This window comes from Trichoderma camerunense, assembly GCF_050948025.1.
Source record: "Trichoderma camerunense strain CBS 138272 chromosome Unknown V8C40scaffold_2, whole genome shotgun sequence".
NCBI lineage: Eukaryota > Fungi > Ascomycota > Sordariomycetes > Hypocreales > Hypocreaceae > Trichoderma > Trichoderma camerunense.
In genome coordinates, this window is record NW_028145368.1 from 2,119,653 (window position 1) to 2,134,026 (window position 14,374).

General features: G+C 49.8%; 6 protein-coding genes across 6 annotated transcripts; 3 read left to right on the forward strand and 3 right to left on the reverse strand.

Moving 5' to 3' along the window:
* Window positions 1-104: 104 nt before the first annotated feature.
* V8C40DRAFT_233538 (Spo12 family protein) lies at window positions 105-1,415 on the forward strand. The gene is made up of 3 exons (XM_083213392.1): window positions 105-591; window positions 666-752; window positions 833-1,415. Exons 1-3 carry the CDS (start codon window positions 461-463, stop codon window positions 984-986), a joined length of 372 nt encoding a protein of 123 aa, XP_083078116.1. The 5' UTR covers window positions 105-460; the 3' UTR covers window positions 987-1,415.
* V8C40DRAFT_233543 (P-loop containing nucleoside triphosphate hydrolase protein) lies at window positions 1,232-3,342 on the reverse strand. Its single transcript, XM_083213393.1, has 6 exons — window positions 3,164-3,342; window positions 3,084-3,112; window positions 2,647-2,661; window positions 2,571-2,595; window positions 2,087-2,518; window positions 1,232-2,028 (listed from the first exon to the last, which is right to left on the reverse strand). The coding sequence occupies exons 1-6, from the start codon at window positions 3,190-3,192 to the stop codon at window positions 1,443-1,445; spliced, it is 1,116 nt and encodes a 371-aa protein (XP_083078117.1). The 5' UTR covers window positions 3,193-3,342; the 3' UTR covers window positions 1,232-1,442.
* A 103-nt stretch (window positions 3,343-3,445) lies between these two features.
* V8C40DRAFT_233547 (active spliceosome conformation promoter CWC2) lies at window positions 3,446-5,099 on the forward strand. Its single transcript, XM_083213394.1, has 4 exons — window positions 3,446-3,764; window positions 3,827-4,209; window positions 4,277-4,364; window positions 4,416-5,099. Exons 1-4 carry the CDS (start codon window positions 3,541-3,543, stop codon window positions 4,921-4,923), a joined length of 1,203 nt encoding a protein of 400 aa, XP_083078118.1. The 5' UTR covers window positions 3,446-3,540; the 3' UTR covers window positions 4,924-5,099.
* V8C40DRAFT_233548 (urease accessory protein UreF) lies at window positions 5,014-5,996 on the reverse strand. The gene is made up of 2 exons (XM_083213395.1): window positions 5,867-5,996; window positions 5,014-5,804 (listed from the first exon to the last, which is right to left on the reverse strand). The coding sequence occupies exons 1-2, from the start codon at window positions 5,979-5,981 to the stop codon at window positions 5,059-5,061; spliced, it is 861 nt and encodes a 286-aa protein (XP_083078119.1). The 5' UTR covers window positions 5,982-5,996; the 3' UTR covers window positions 5,014-5,058.
* A 2-nt stretch (window positions 5,997-5,998) lies between these two features.
* Window positions 5,999-8,534, reverse strand: V8C40DRAFT_233549 (spindle pole body formation-associated protein-domain-containing protein). Its single transcript, XM_083213396.1, has 2 exons — window positions 8,320-8,534; window positions 5,999-8,245 (listed from the first exon to the last, which is right to left on the reverse strand). Exons 1-2 carry the CDS (start codon window positions 8,375-8,377, stop codon window positions 6,348-6,350), a joined length of 1,956 nt encoding a protein of 651 aa, XP_083078120.1. The 5' UTR covers window positions 8,378-8,534; the 3' UTR covers window positions 5,999-6,347.
* A 353-nt stretch (window positions 8,535-8,887) lies between these two features.
* On the forward strand, window positions 8,888-14,292 carry V8C40DRAFT_233550 (serine/threonine-protein kinase GCN2). The gene is made up of 6 exons (XM_083213397.1): window positions 8,888-9,199; window positions 9,258-11,408; window positions 11,467-11,805; window positions 11,856-12,855; window positions 12,912-13,330; window positions 13,389-14,292. The coding sequence occupies exons 1-6, from the start codon at window positions 8,996-8,998 to the stop codon at window positions 14,100-14,102; spliced, it is 4,827 nt and encodes a 1,608-aa protein (XP_083078121.1). The 5' UTR covers window positions 8,888-8,995; the 3' UTR covers window positions 14,103-14,292.
* Window positions 14,293-14,374: the final 82 nt, after the last annotated feature.

Sequence of the window (14,374 nt, forward strand, 5' to 3'; positions counted from 1 at the left end):
ACACTCCCCAGTCTCATACCAAAATCCCATTCTAGTTCCGGGTAAACTGAAGCTAAAAGAGACTCTCCCCCCAGCTGGTTGGCCAACAAGTGCCGTTGCCGACTCCACATCGGATTTCATGCATACCAAGGAAATCAAAAGGTGGCAAAACTCTGTTGCCCAGCCAACGTCCGTCATTCGTTTACTTTTTTTTGCACTCCAATTGCATGAATGAATTGGGTCGGACGTCATACTTTTTTCTTTTACCCCTTGTTTATGCTGTTAAACTAGCCGGAATAGCTAACGCTTGCATTTCTGGAACGTTTACAAAAAAGGCTGCTCCCCCCCTGCCCTTTTCTTGTTCCTGCGGTGTGTGACATTCACGGTTGATTTGTTGCAACACAAACTCTCCTTCTAAACCACACAACCAACCAACAACCTACTTGCACACGACTGCTGAACCTACACAGACGAAGCTACAATGTCGAGCAACAAGATCCTCGGTGACAGAGACGTCAACGCCGCTCTAGCCGATGGCCAGCTTCTCGGCAAGGACGTGAAGAGCATGGAGTACCATCGCCAGGTGTTCCAATCCAGAATGGCTCAGGATGGGTATGTCACCAACCCGTCTCTGTCTCTTCACTATTCCATCTTCGTCTTTAACTAACATCTTTTTGTATGTACAGAGTCAAGCAATACGTTTCTCCATCCGATACCATCATGAGCCCCTGCACAGCAAAACTCTCTGCGCTGCGCAGCAAGCAAGTCACCAAGTATGTCCGCGCCTCGAACCTTGTCTCCAACGCCACAATCCCCATGACTTCAAAATACTGACATAATCTGTGTGTTCAAGGGCCAAACCAAAGTCTCTCTTCGCCCAGGCGAGCTCTAAGAAACTCAACACCGACGAGAACCTCATCGGCACAAGGCCCGCTCAGCTCGACAACCCTCTTGGTGCTAGAAGCGTTAAGACGACTGAGCGCACCTTGACCTCGCGACTTCGCTGATCTGGGCCTTGTGTGTCCCTTTTATATTCATTTTTAATATTGCTTCGTTGGTCTGGGTTATTTCTTTTGTACATTAACGACTGCTTCCTTTTTCGTCATGACTAGAGACGGGAGGAGCAAAGCTCTCAACTTGGTAATGAATAGGTTGGGCAAGACCTCGGACTAAGGGTTAGAGGCGATCGCGGGAACTTGTGGGTTTTTAGGGGCTTTGGCGTTTTCCGGATTACGTACGAAACGAGTACGTGCCCTACTGTGGTGATGCCGGAAAGGGTCGACATGAACATTTTCATTTTTATTTTATGCTTTTAATGCCATGACTGAGGAATACAACTACTTAGTGGTAGCTGAATAACGACTTTCATGGAAGCAATTCATCAATTACACTTCATCCCGATTCGGGAGACAATGAAAAACAAGGGCTTTGTTGACTGAATGGTTTTGTTTTGTGCTATTGAACTATGCTTTCCACGCTGTCACGATGTACACGACATCTTCATCTGCAACGGGATGCCCCAATCCCACCCTCTGAGGTATGTGTCTCGCACTGGCGCCCCAGACTAGGGCGTACTTGAATGTGTCCTTTAGCGTGCGATGGATTCTGTCGCACACGTCCTCAATGGTGCTGTTACTCCGCACAATCAAAGCCTCGCTAAAGTCTGGCTCGGTGCCTTTTCGCTTGGTGTAAATGCGAATCAGCTTGAGCTCCTTCCAGCACCTGTCAATGACGTCTTGGATGCCCAGGTCCAGCTCGCAGCTCATGACGACGGTGTGGTCTTCCCTAGCGAGCTTGTCGAGAAAGTCAAGCGAGACGCTGTCAATCTTGTTGTAGACGTACAGGCACTTGATGTACTTGCGGTGGTCCTTCATGATGATGTCGATGAGGTCATCAACAGTGGCCTCTGGGTCCCGGATGAGCACTTCGCAGTTGAGAATTTTGTAGTCGCGGAGGATGTTGAAGACCATCTTCTCGTCCAGCCTGTTGGGTGGAGATTGAAACGTAATCTTCATACCACCTGCTGTTTTGACTTTGAGATAGATGTTTCTTGATCTTTTGTTAGCTGATAGAACGTGGTGTGCAAATCACATCTCTTTATACTTACGGGGGCTCGCGATTCAGTCTGATGCCAACAGCTTCCAATTCGGCCTCTAGCAGAGCTCTTTGCTCAGCTCGCTTCGTTGCGTCCAGGACCATGAGAATTAGATCGCTTGTCTTGGCGGCCGAAATAACCTGTCGACCTCGTCCCTTGCCCTCGGAAGCACCCTCGATGATACCTGGCAGATCGAGCAGCTGGATTTCAGCACCGCCGTATTCCAGTACTCCAGGAATGGCTGTGAGGGTTGTGAATGCATATGAAGCTACTTCGGATCGGGTCTTGGTGACTTTGGATAGAAACGTTGACTTTCCTACTGAAGGAAAGCCAACTAGAGATATTCGGGCATCGCCACTTTTGCTCACGTCGAATCCAGAGCCACCACCACCACCGGCTCCAGGCCCCGGCTCTAGTAATTGCGCTCGGAGACGTGCGAGCTTTCTGGTCAAGTTAGGGATGGTTTAAGCACAAAGGCCGGTGCGAATTGACTCACCCTTTCAAGAGACCCAAATGATATTCTGACCTTCTGTCAGCCGTGGTCGATTAAAAGAAATCATTCGAATACATACCAGTCGCCTTGTTTTCTATGCTCATGGTTAGCTAGACTGTACGACAAACGTGATAAAAGGGTATTGGTGTGTATTATATGGTAAACAAGCAGGTTATAGTGAAGGTTTGACGGTTTACACAAGCGATGAGATACTCGACAGGCCAACGGGGATGCGATTCGAACACATGCATTGTGATGACATGTATCAAGTGGCCCATCCCAAACTCATAATGGACAGCCTGTCGAGTACATCGATCGTCTTCTTGAGAATACCATCTTCACGCCACCCAATACTGTCCGCAGGTAACAGGAGATATGTATGCGTAATGCCGATGGGATCGTAGCCACTTATAAGGCAGCCACAAGAGGCTAAGCTGTAGCTATAACGACACGTGGAGTACTCAGGGGGGTTCAAAGACATAGGTATTGTAACAAATATTCCATAGATTTACTTACTCTGTGTTTTTCTCATCTCCTCCTCGATCCTGAACATGTCATCAGCCGTGGCCTCTCATAACGTAACCGGCCCTACTCACTCCTTGATCTTCTCTGTAATGTTCACCATCTTGACACCAGTTCTTTATAGACGGCAATACCGTCTTCTTATATATAACAGAAAAAGGGAAGAAAAAATAGGTATCGGTCTACTTAGAGACGTATCATCAAGACCTTAGAAGAGCAGCTTTGAAGTTCGGCTTGAGATTTGAGATGGCGGGGCTCTGGCAATTGCAGCAAAAGGTTTAGGAGGGGCCCTTTAGCTTTAGAACTGGGACTACACTAGCCTCACCGCCTGCCATTTTCGCCACTGTCTTTCTACAGCCTTGCCGGCGCGTCGAGCTGGACAAAATTGTTGCATCAAGCTTGAACTTGTCATCGCAACAACATCAGCGTCTGTCCTTCATTTTACCGAATCATGGCGGATCAACAAGAAGACGGTGTCGCAATGGCCCCGGTGGCCGATGAAGAGACTCAGAACATGGCTGTTGCAACGACAAACAACGAGGTCGCGGCTCCTGCCGAGAAAAAGGTCGTCAAGAAGATCATCCGCAGGAAGAGGAGGCCAGCCAGGCCGCAAGTCGAACCGGATTTCTTCACCAACGAGCCTCCACCACAGACGGGTACAACTTTCAACATTTGGTGAGTAAAGATGCATTGCGAATCCCCAATTATGTGGTAGAGCAGCAGCTGACACCAGCCAGGTATAACAAATGGGCGGGTGGCGACCACGAGGCATACCAGCAGACGAAATCGAAGGGGCGCTGCAACGTCGCTCGCGATAGCGGATACACGAAAGCCGACGGCGTGTCGGGAAGCTATTTCTGCCTGTTCTTCGCAAGAGGATTGTGTCCGCGAGGAGCAGACTGCATGTATCTACACCGACTCCCCGGCACGTACGACCTCTCGGCGCCGAATGTCGATTGCTTCGGTAGAGACAAATTCTCCGACTACAGAGATGATATGGGCGGTGTTGGAAGTTTTATGCGCCAGAACCGAACCATTTACATCGGCCGCATACACGTAACCGACGATATCGAGGAGATTGTGGCGCGACACTTTGCTGAATGGGGTCCGATTGAACGAAGTGAGTGCCATCACCAGCTATAGCTACGCTGCCTTTGCTTTGTGCTTGGCTAACCATTGTTCTCCAGTTCGCGTGTTGAATTCTCGGGGTGTTGCTTTTGTCACCTATGTCAACGAAGCAAATGCGGAATTCGCCAAGGAAGCCATGGCGCATCAGTACGTATTACCGCAACTTCTCACATCTCAACATCCACTGACCAGCATTAGATCTCTTGATCACGATGAGGTATTGAACGTTAGATGGGCCACAGCCGACCCCAACCCCATGGCACGAGCTCGAGAAGCGCGACGAATCGAAGAACAAGCTGCCGAGGCTATCCGGAGGGCGCTGCCAGCGGAATTTGTCGCCGAAATCGAGGGCAAAGATCCAGAGGCCAGAAAAAGAAGAAAGCTAGAGAGCAGCTATGGATTGGAAGGCTACGAGGCCCCAGACGAAATCCACTTCGCACAAGGCCCTAATGCAGTCAATCCGGCTGGAAGACAAGGATACGAGGTGGAATATCAAGAACGGCCTCTGCTTGAAGATGGAACGGCTGGGGAGACAGAAACAGCAGCACAAGAAGCAAATCAACAACAACCGGCGCAGAGCGCAGGTGTATTCTCCAGTAGCACTTTGGCAGCTCTGGGCAGAGCAAAGGTTGCAGTGGCATCGAAACCAGCGGCTCCTGCATCTACGGGGCCTCTTGTGGGATATGATAGCGACAGCGATGAGTAAATAGGGCGTTTTGGTGGTATTTGGCTTGGGATTTATCTATAACTGTAGATTGGGTACAGGATTCGTGTCATGCACAGCATTCATAATGATACCATATTAATATTAAGGAGAAAAAGAATACTAGAGTATCCTACTTTAGCTGTTGAAGATTCTCGAGTAAAGAAGCTCATGTCGTCCAACCCATAGATCCATAACCGGTACGCTCTGCCCTGCCTGCTCAACAGATGTATGCCATTCCCTCTCCACCACCACATTAATCAAGTCCTGCACGTTTTCACTCGCAAGTAGCTTCTGTGCTTGATACGGCCCAAACATATTCGCCCTCACGGCCGCCGAAATCAGCGCCTTGACGTGGCTCAGCATGAAGACATACGCCGTCTGTCTAAGCGTCAGCCCCACGATGGCGCAAATCGCGCCGAACAGCGGACCGAGGTGCGCTGAGACGAGAGGAGCCTCGCCGCCGGCCTTGGTGCTCTCTCGACGAAGCAGTGCTGAGAAGTCCTTGAGGACGAGGGCGTCTGTGGTGCTGGCCGGGAGAATCGTCGTCTTGAATGAGCGCTCCCAGATGCTTAGTAGCGCTCGGCCCTGGGCGACGCTGGCACGCCGGCCGACGGTGCAGATGACGGCGGCATCGAGCTGGTCGTCTAGAGATGCGAGATCTGCGGGCTGGCGATGTGCTGCTAGGACGAATGGCAGCGTCGTGGAGGCATAGGATGACAGCGAGAGGGGGAGGAAGGCCCCGAAGGAGGCGCGGGCATTATGTGCCGCGAAGGACTCCAGGCCGCTGCTGAAGGCGAATGATCCGATGGGAAGGGCGGAATCAGAGAGTAAGAGGAGGAAATGCGTTGATGAAGATGGTGATGGCGATGGGGCAGGCCGGACTGGTGTTGCTATTTGCGTGAGTAAACGAGATCAATACATGATAAGCTCTTTTTCGACTTACACGGGATGGCAGGGTTCGATCCGCCGAGAGCGCTCAGACGGGCTTTTGCCTCTTGCAAACGACTCTCAAGCTGGGCAATTTCATCTTGAATCTGAGTTGCATTCTGCACTGTCATTTTGGCACATGTGTATGTAAAGTTTAAAAATTGAATTGCATTATCTCTCGTCATCCGTTCCGTATTAGACCGTGTGATATCGCGACTGATACGATACACGCCAACATTGTCCGGCAATTGTTACAAATAGGTATAAACATGAACAAAATAAACATGAACAGATTAAACAGCCAAAAGAAAGAAAAAACAAGAAAAAAAAAGTCAATCCAAGCAGCAAGAGCTTCCAGCTTGCAGTTCACTCGGTCCCGCTCATAATAAATCATGTTGATAACCACCCTCCATTTTCCCTGTAATAACACCAACGCTGATCCCTAAATAAAAAAAAAACACGTATTATCGTAGATTGCTCAGACCAACGTCGTCTCCTCATGGCCGTACGTTTTCCTTGTCTGTTCCATCTCGTCGCTGGGCCCTCTTCTCGGCCATTCTCTTCTCAATCCGAGCTAGAGCAGCCGCTCGTCGCTCTGGTGGCAATGATGCCTTGCTGTTGCCGGTCTTGGGAACATCTTTTATTCTATCTTGCCCTGCGTCACCGCCGCCGAGACGAGCAAAGCGGTCCTGCAAAAGGTCGATCTCGACGTCCGTATCGTCGATGGATGCCGCTTTCTTGGACTGAGCCATGGATTTCGCGAGCACGGGCATACTGGAAATTGCAATGTTGTCCTCTCCAGCGTCGCTTCCTGACCGGTTACGTTTTGACACGGCCTCTCTGGGTGTTCTTGACGCAGAGGGTGGCCATTTAGAGGCCTCAGCTGTGCCCTTTGACTTTGCCGCTGCTCGAGACTGGCCCGGTGTAGCATCGGTTTGATATTTGTCTCGTAAGTTTCGAGACTTGGCATTGGCCCCTTCAAGATGTCGGGGTCTCTCAAGATCTGCCACATCGATGCTCCTGCGAGTACCGTTTATTGCCACGGAGAGCCTCGGTAAAACTTCCTCATCCTCGGTATCCCTTGCCAACTTGTTTTCCTCTGCTTTATGATTCCGGCCCGCATCTTTGGCCTTCAGTGTTTTGACCTCCTTTTTGAGGTCAGTAATCTTGGTTTGAGCACGTTCAAGTACGGCCTTGGTATCCGAATCATGGGCTTCTCTCTCTTTTTTGAACAAGTCGAATTCCTTCTTCAGTTGGCCAAGTTCGTCGTCCTTCCTGGATGATTCTTCCCTTGCTTGTTTAAGTTGAGCTTTGAGCGCTCTCACCTTGACCGTATCGGTGATCTCATCGGGAGCTGAGTGATCTACAGACTTTCGTTGATCAGCAGCTTTTAGCTGAGCCTTGAGAGAGGACACTTGATCTCTTAGGGCGTCCAACTCCTTGAGTTGTGCGCGAGATCGTCGAAGTTCTCGCTGGGTTTCGACTAGAGTTCTTGCCGTATTGGGCGAAGTTGTTCCCTGTAGCCGTATCCGCTCTCTCTCTTCGTCGTCGTCTTCTTCTCGCCCTTGGTGCAGCTCTTCAAGCTGGCTTTCCAATTCCTGAACCCTATGTCGGTATTGGGCTGCGAGAGCTGTTTGCTTTGTGAGAGTTGCCAATAACTCCGTAGTTTCATCGCTGGAGGCGCCCTTCTGTTTCGATACCATGTGGCTTGCATTTTCTGCAATCATCTTTTCCATCGCGATCACCTTTTCTTGTTCCTCCTTGAGCCTCTGAGCCAGATGAATAGCCTCCAAGTCCTTCTCCTCCGCGTAAGATTTGAGATGTTTCTTGTATTTGAGGAGCTTCTCCATCTCCGCTCGTGCCTCTCGATGATACTTTTCGAACTCTTCTTTCCAATATTTGCCCGATTGGGAGTGTGGCTCGTTCAGGTCCACCGTGGTATCATGTGCGTAATAATCGCCATTTTCGTCAAGTTCGTCTTCCTCCCATTCGTCCTCATCCGACTCGTCCTTGATGATACGGGGCTCGGCCACCTTGGAAACATTTGTGGTGCTTTTGCGTCTCGCCTTGTCAAGCACGTCAGATAGACGGGTTCTTTTGCTGACTGCGGCCCCCTCATTATTCGGCGAAATGGTCTTTGTTGTCGCAAGGTCATGGTTGAATGACACGCGCTTCGGCCTCGATGTCCCCGTACCAGGGGTCAGCAAGATGCCTTGTGGTTTCAATGGAGTATCTAACGTATTGTCCACCGGCATGGTTGTCGATTTTGCTGCTTTGGCCCTGTCCCGTAACACTCGGTGCGACTCTCGAATAGGAGTGCCGAAGAGAGCACTTTTGAATGATCTAGCGGCAAAAACAGGAGCGGGAGTGTCTGGCTGATCGAGAAGTGCCGTGTCTAATCGTTGAAAAGAGATCATTAGGATATATCCAACACGATCATATTGCTATCATGGAAACCATTTTACATACCTCCGGTGTCAGCCGCGTCCGGCGCGTTCTCCCCGCGCCCCAGCATCCAGCCCAGCATGTTGGATGGAGTAGCTCAAATAATCGTAGTTTTGATTAGAATTGGCACAAGCTCGATGGTACTTTGTATTGGCGTATCTGCAATGAGCTTGCGGGTGAAGAAGTTGGAGCGTTGCCGTGTTCGCAAGGTCTGCGGTTGATGGTTGCGAGGGTGTGTTTGTTTACTTGCCCGTCGGTGTGTTGGCCAGTGACGAAATGCTTTTTTCCCTTATCAGCGCAAGCCGCGGCGGCGATAGAGTTCCAGGCAACTTAGTGGTTACCAGGACCCTGTAGTGAGCTAGCGGGTTCCCGCAATCTGGCAGTGGATCGATCGCCACCCAGCCGCTGTAGCCCAACTGGACAGGTCCTGGCTCAGCCCTGTACAGGCACAGATTTAGCGGCTCAGGCAGCTATTTGGCTCGTGCTGACCATTGATGGGATCGCTAGACGAACCAGGTGATGAAACTGCCCCGCCACCAGGTATAGCTTCATCGAGGCGCTACTGGCTCTTGTCGACGATTCTCCTCCTTCATACCACACCAGCCTTACTATCCCTCGTCTCTAGCCGTCTTCACTATGGCTTCTTCTGTGTAAAGCGTCACGGCTTTAGCTGTGGCTCTTACCTAGGTATCACGCGACCATGGCGTGGAAAACACCCAGGATACTGACGTCGCCGTCGACAAACTCCAAGGATGACTCAAGCTTTCCGGGCCTCAAGCCCCCCGGTCCGGATGCGACGACCAAGATTGAGTACGAAGAGCTCCAGAGGAACGAGATTTTTGCCCTAGAAGCTATTTATGGAGATGATTTCATCCAGCATACGGCGGCGCACAGCGCCTGGAAGGTATTGCGCCCCAGTTTCTCGAACTTGCTGTCGCATGCCGACTTACACATGCATTTAGAAGTCCGACCCGTCTTTCGACATACGAATAAAAGCTCCGAGTGATGAAGACTTTACTGTTACTGTTGGCTTTACGATTACGGCGACGTATCCCAAGACACCGCCGCTTTTGACACTCAAGGGCCAGAACTACCTCCGAGAGGTCACCTTGTTCAAGATTCAGAAGTTTTTGGAAACGCAACCAAAGATTTTTGCCAAGGAAGCAGAAGAGATGGTCTACAAGATTGTTGAGGGTATTCAAGATATCCTTGAGGATGCTGCACAGGCAAAGGCGTCCGGTAAACAGCTGCCGTCGCTGGAAGAAGAGCGTGATAGTCATGAAGCCGCCTTGGCAAAGCTGGCGCTGGCGCAAAAGGAGAAGGAGAAGCGCCTCGAAGAAGAGGAGATGAAGGAGAAGGAGAAGGCTGCTGCTGAAGAACTACAACAAGAACTTCAGCGACAGAAGCAAAAGGCGAGAGAGTCAAAGTTCAGCCGACGCTCAAATGGCTTGAGCCCCCACCGGCCATCCTCATCCTCGATTTCGGATGGCGAGACGATTGAGTTTGATCAATTCTGCACCTTAACTGATCGCATGGGAAACACTTTGACGTTCAGATCTGTCACAGGCAAATCTGACCCTCGTAGCGGAGAGGCTTCCACCGTTTATACCGTGCGTCCAGTTCTCTCCAATGGCCAAGGGAACCAGTTATTGGCCTTGAAGGAGGCTGTCTTGCGTCCAAGTGGTAAAGATCAGAAAGAGTTCAAGAAGCAGCTGCAGTCTTTGGAATCTCGGCTACAGGATCTCAAGATTGGAAACAAGATTCACCACCGACATCTCGTCGATATTCTTGATTTTAAGGTCGAGAGTGGTGCAGCCGCTGATCGCACCGCGTCCAATACATGGACGGTAAGGGTGCTAAGCCCGTTGGCTGAGAGAGGCTCGCTGGAGGAATTGCTAGAGCTAGCAGGCCATCTCGAGATAGCAAAAGTTCGATCTTGGACAAGAGATCTCTTGGATGCGCTGAACTTTCTTCACAACAAGAACATAGCGCATCAAGACATCCACCCGGGGAACATCCTTCTCTTTAGGGAATCTACGGGCGAAATCGTACCAAAGATATCTGATGCCTCATATCAGAGGGAGATTCATAATCTAACCTCTAAGAAGCAAGGCCCTATTGGGCTCACCACCGCAAAATCTGCGTACTGGCTGCCACCTGAGATTGCGGCGGCCACCAAGCCTCAATACACATCCAAGGCTGATATATGGGACTTTGGTATTGTTTTCGTACAGATGGTTTTTGGGTTGGATGTGCTTCGCAAATATTCCTCTCCTAAAAATCTGATGGAATCGTTGATGCTTTCTCAACCCCTCCAAGAACTAGTCAGCCGTTTCTTCAAAGACGATAGGCAGAAAAGGCCGAGAGCGTTTGAACTTGGTGCTAGTGAGTTTCTTGCGACAGATGCTCCTGTCCTTTTTGAAGACGGTTCTGCCATGTTGTCCCACACCCCGTCTATTAGTTCTTTGCAAGCCCTTCCCGTGAGGCTCAGGCGAGATTCAATGAATAGGTCAGCAGCCGTCTCTCGGTACACGGAAGATTTTGTTGAAGAGGGAAGACTTGGTAAAGGCGGGTTTGGAGAAGTGGTCAAGGCCAGGAAAAAGCTGGACGGGCAGATATATGCCATTAAAAAAATCACACAGCGCTCACAGACAAGCCTTACGGAAATTCTCAAGGAGGTCCGACTGCTCTCACAGCTTAGCCATCCTGCAGTCGTACGGTATTACAACACCTGGGTTGAAGAAATCCCTGATTCAACCGATACTGAGGGTGAAACGTCAACCGATGATTACACAGAGGATACCCGAGACACGGGCAACGAATCTGCTGGCATTGATATCCAGTTCGCTACAAGCACTGGTGGCCTGGATTTTATTTCGTCCAATGCTGGAGTAGAGTTTAATTATGATTCTGACGAAGACGAGGATGATGAGGACGACAATGAGTCTTCTGATGAAGAAGAAGACGATGATCAAAGCTCCATTGTGGACTCCGTTGGTCATCGAGAAAAGCTTCATGAGAAGGATAGGCTAGCTGTCCTGCAGCGTCGCGCTCGGATGCACCGATCTTATCGAACTGTTCTCTACATCTCCATGGAGTACTGCGAGAAGCGAGTACGTATAAATGATTGATAAAACCCCCTTTTAAGCAGTCACTAACTCTAAATCTTAGACTTTGAGAGATCTTATCGCGCGCAAGCTGTATAAAAATACTCCAGAAGTGTGGCGACTATTCAGACAGATTCTGGAAGGCCTGGCGCACATCCATTCGTTGAGTATTGTTCACCGTGATCTCAAGCCGGAGAACATATTCATTGCAAGCAGTGCCGATGGCGTGGATAATGTCAAGATAGGCGACTTTGGTTTGGCAACCAGTGGCCAGTTCTCTGTGGATCGAGCCACTGCCAACGGCTATGAAGCAGATGACATGACGAGGAGTATTGGAACAGCCTATTACTCTGCCCCAGAAGTGAGATCTGCGTCCAATGGGATGTATAGCACTAAAGTCGACGTATGTCTCTATTCGTATCTCTCTACACGTGGAAACTGACGTAGTTGCAGATGTATTCTCTCGGAATCATTTTCTTTGAAATGTGTTATCTGCCTATGATGGGCATGCAAAAAGCCGATGTCCTTGGGCAGCTTCGACGTCCAGTCCCTGTTCTCCCCTCAGATTTCCGCCCCCCTGAAAAGACTCAAACGGAAATTGTGCTCTCGCTGGTCAACCACAATCCCAAAGAGCGGCCATCCAGCGCTGATCTGCTCAAGAGTGGTAAATTGCCAGTCCAGATGGAGAGCGAGACCATCAGAAGGACTTTGGCCGGACTGGCGGACCCTAATTCGCCGTATTACCAGAAAATGTTGTCGACGCTGTTTGCACGGCCCGTGGAGGCGGCTAAGAATTTCGCGTGGGATATGAATGGCACCACACCTAGTTCTGCCGAGCTTCTGAACCAAAGCATTGTCAAGAATGCGTTGGTAGCCATTTTTCGCCGCCACGGAGCTCTCGAAGCAACACGAACTTCGATATACCCTAAGACGGTGCACCAGGCTGACAACGCTGTCCGACTCCTTGATTCTAACGGCACTGTTCTCCAACTTCCTTATGATCTTACGATGGGACACGCTCGAATGTTGGCAAAACACTCGCAAACTCCTCCGCTGCAGCGCACCTTTACGTTTGGCAGCGTCTTTAGAGATAAGCAAGATACGGGACAGCCTCAGATGTTTGGTGAGGTGGATTTTGACATTGTCACAATCGACACGCTGGATTTGGCATTAAAAGAGGCCGAGGTCTTGAAGGTCCTGGATGAGATTCTTCATACATTTCCATCCTTGTCTGCATCACAGATGTGCTTCCACATCGGACACTCCGACATCCTTCAGCTCATTTTTGAGCATTGTGGGATTCCAACTTCTTCTAGAAGGGCAGCGGCAGATGTCTTGTCTCGGTTGAATATTCACAACCATACATGGCAGAAGATTAGGATGGAGCTTCGATCTCCTGCTGTAGGTATATCGGCCACTAGTATTGACGAACTTCAGCGGTTCGATTTTCGAGGTATGAATTCTATGCATAGCTAAGAGAGTTGTATCACCGCTAACTATGTGACACAGATACACCAAACAAAGCGTTTGCAAAACTCAAGCTCGTTTTTGAAGGCAGCGATATGTACCAGCGGGCCGCGTCAACAATAGCGCATCTCAAGGAGGTGGTTGAGTATACCAAACGATTGGGCATCACTACTAAAATCTATATAAACCCTCTCAACAGTCTCAAGGAAAGCTTTTATATCGGTGGCATCCTGTTCTCGTGCATCTACGATAAGAAAGCCAAAGATGTGTTTGCCGCCGGTGGCCGGTATGATCACTTGATCAACGAGCAACGCCCCAAGATTGGAGGACAGTTTGAGAAACGCCACGCCGTCGGATTCAGTCTGGCTTGGGAAAGGTTGGCAAAAACGCCAAAATCAGGCGGCTATTCGTTCTTGAAGAAGAGTGAAGAAGACGTGAGCAGCATATTCAGCAGTAAACGTGTAAGTACCCATCAATGATGCGACAATCTGAGGTGCCCGGCTAAGACCAAAGTTGCAGTGCGATATTCTGGTGGCAAGCTTTGACGCAGCAACCCTTCGATCGTCAGGTATTGAGGTGTTGCGGCTACTCTGGTCACACGATATCAGTGCAGAACTTGCCAGAGATGCAAGGTCTCCAGAAGATCTCATGTCAAAACACCGGGATGAGAGCTATTGTTGGATCATCATCATCAAGCAAGATTCTATGCTGAAAATTAAAACTGTTGGAAAGAAGGATGTGCCGGATGTGGATATACCCATGGCACAGCTCCTTTCCTGGCTAAGACCTGAGATACGAGACCGAGACAGCAAAGCCGCAGCAAAGTTCCGCGGAACGCCCGAGCCTGCAACGCAAGGCGAGAAAGATCACGAGCAGGAAGTCAAGATTTTGGTTGCCCAAACCAAGAGCAAAAAGTTCAATCGGCGTACAGTGGTGGAACAAGCACAGGTCACCGCAGCCTCGCTGATGAATTCGTTCCTCGAAGGCCCCATCTTGGCCATTGAAACCAGCGACCACCTAATGGAGCTTGTTCAGAGCACTAACTTGTCGGATCCTGAAAGCTGGCGGAGGGCTGAACATGGCGTGGCAACATCGGAGAAGAAGAATGTCCGTGAAATTCATGATCAACTCGACACTTGGAGGTACAAGTATGAAAAGAAGGGTGGCTCGAAGCATTCGTTCTTGTACAACTTCCGGTCAGGGACATGCATGTACTACGATTTATCTGGTTGAAGGATGTAGTTGAGCAAGGGGGGATCTGTGCATATAAGTCAAAGCGATGTATATTCTGACGTTGACCTGTAGGTAGCATTGAGCTATTTCCGTGATATATACGCAGTAGATGGACAGATGTTATTTATCCAGTTTTACTTTTGTCCAAGAGTTGGGTATAGCTCATATCAATCACCTATAATCTCTCGACATGCTTCACTTGGTGCCTAAGAAGCCGTCGGGCCAAATGCATGTACGCCACACAACATCCAGACGGCTGAATGAACCATTTC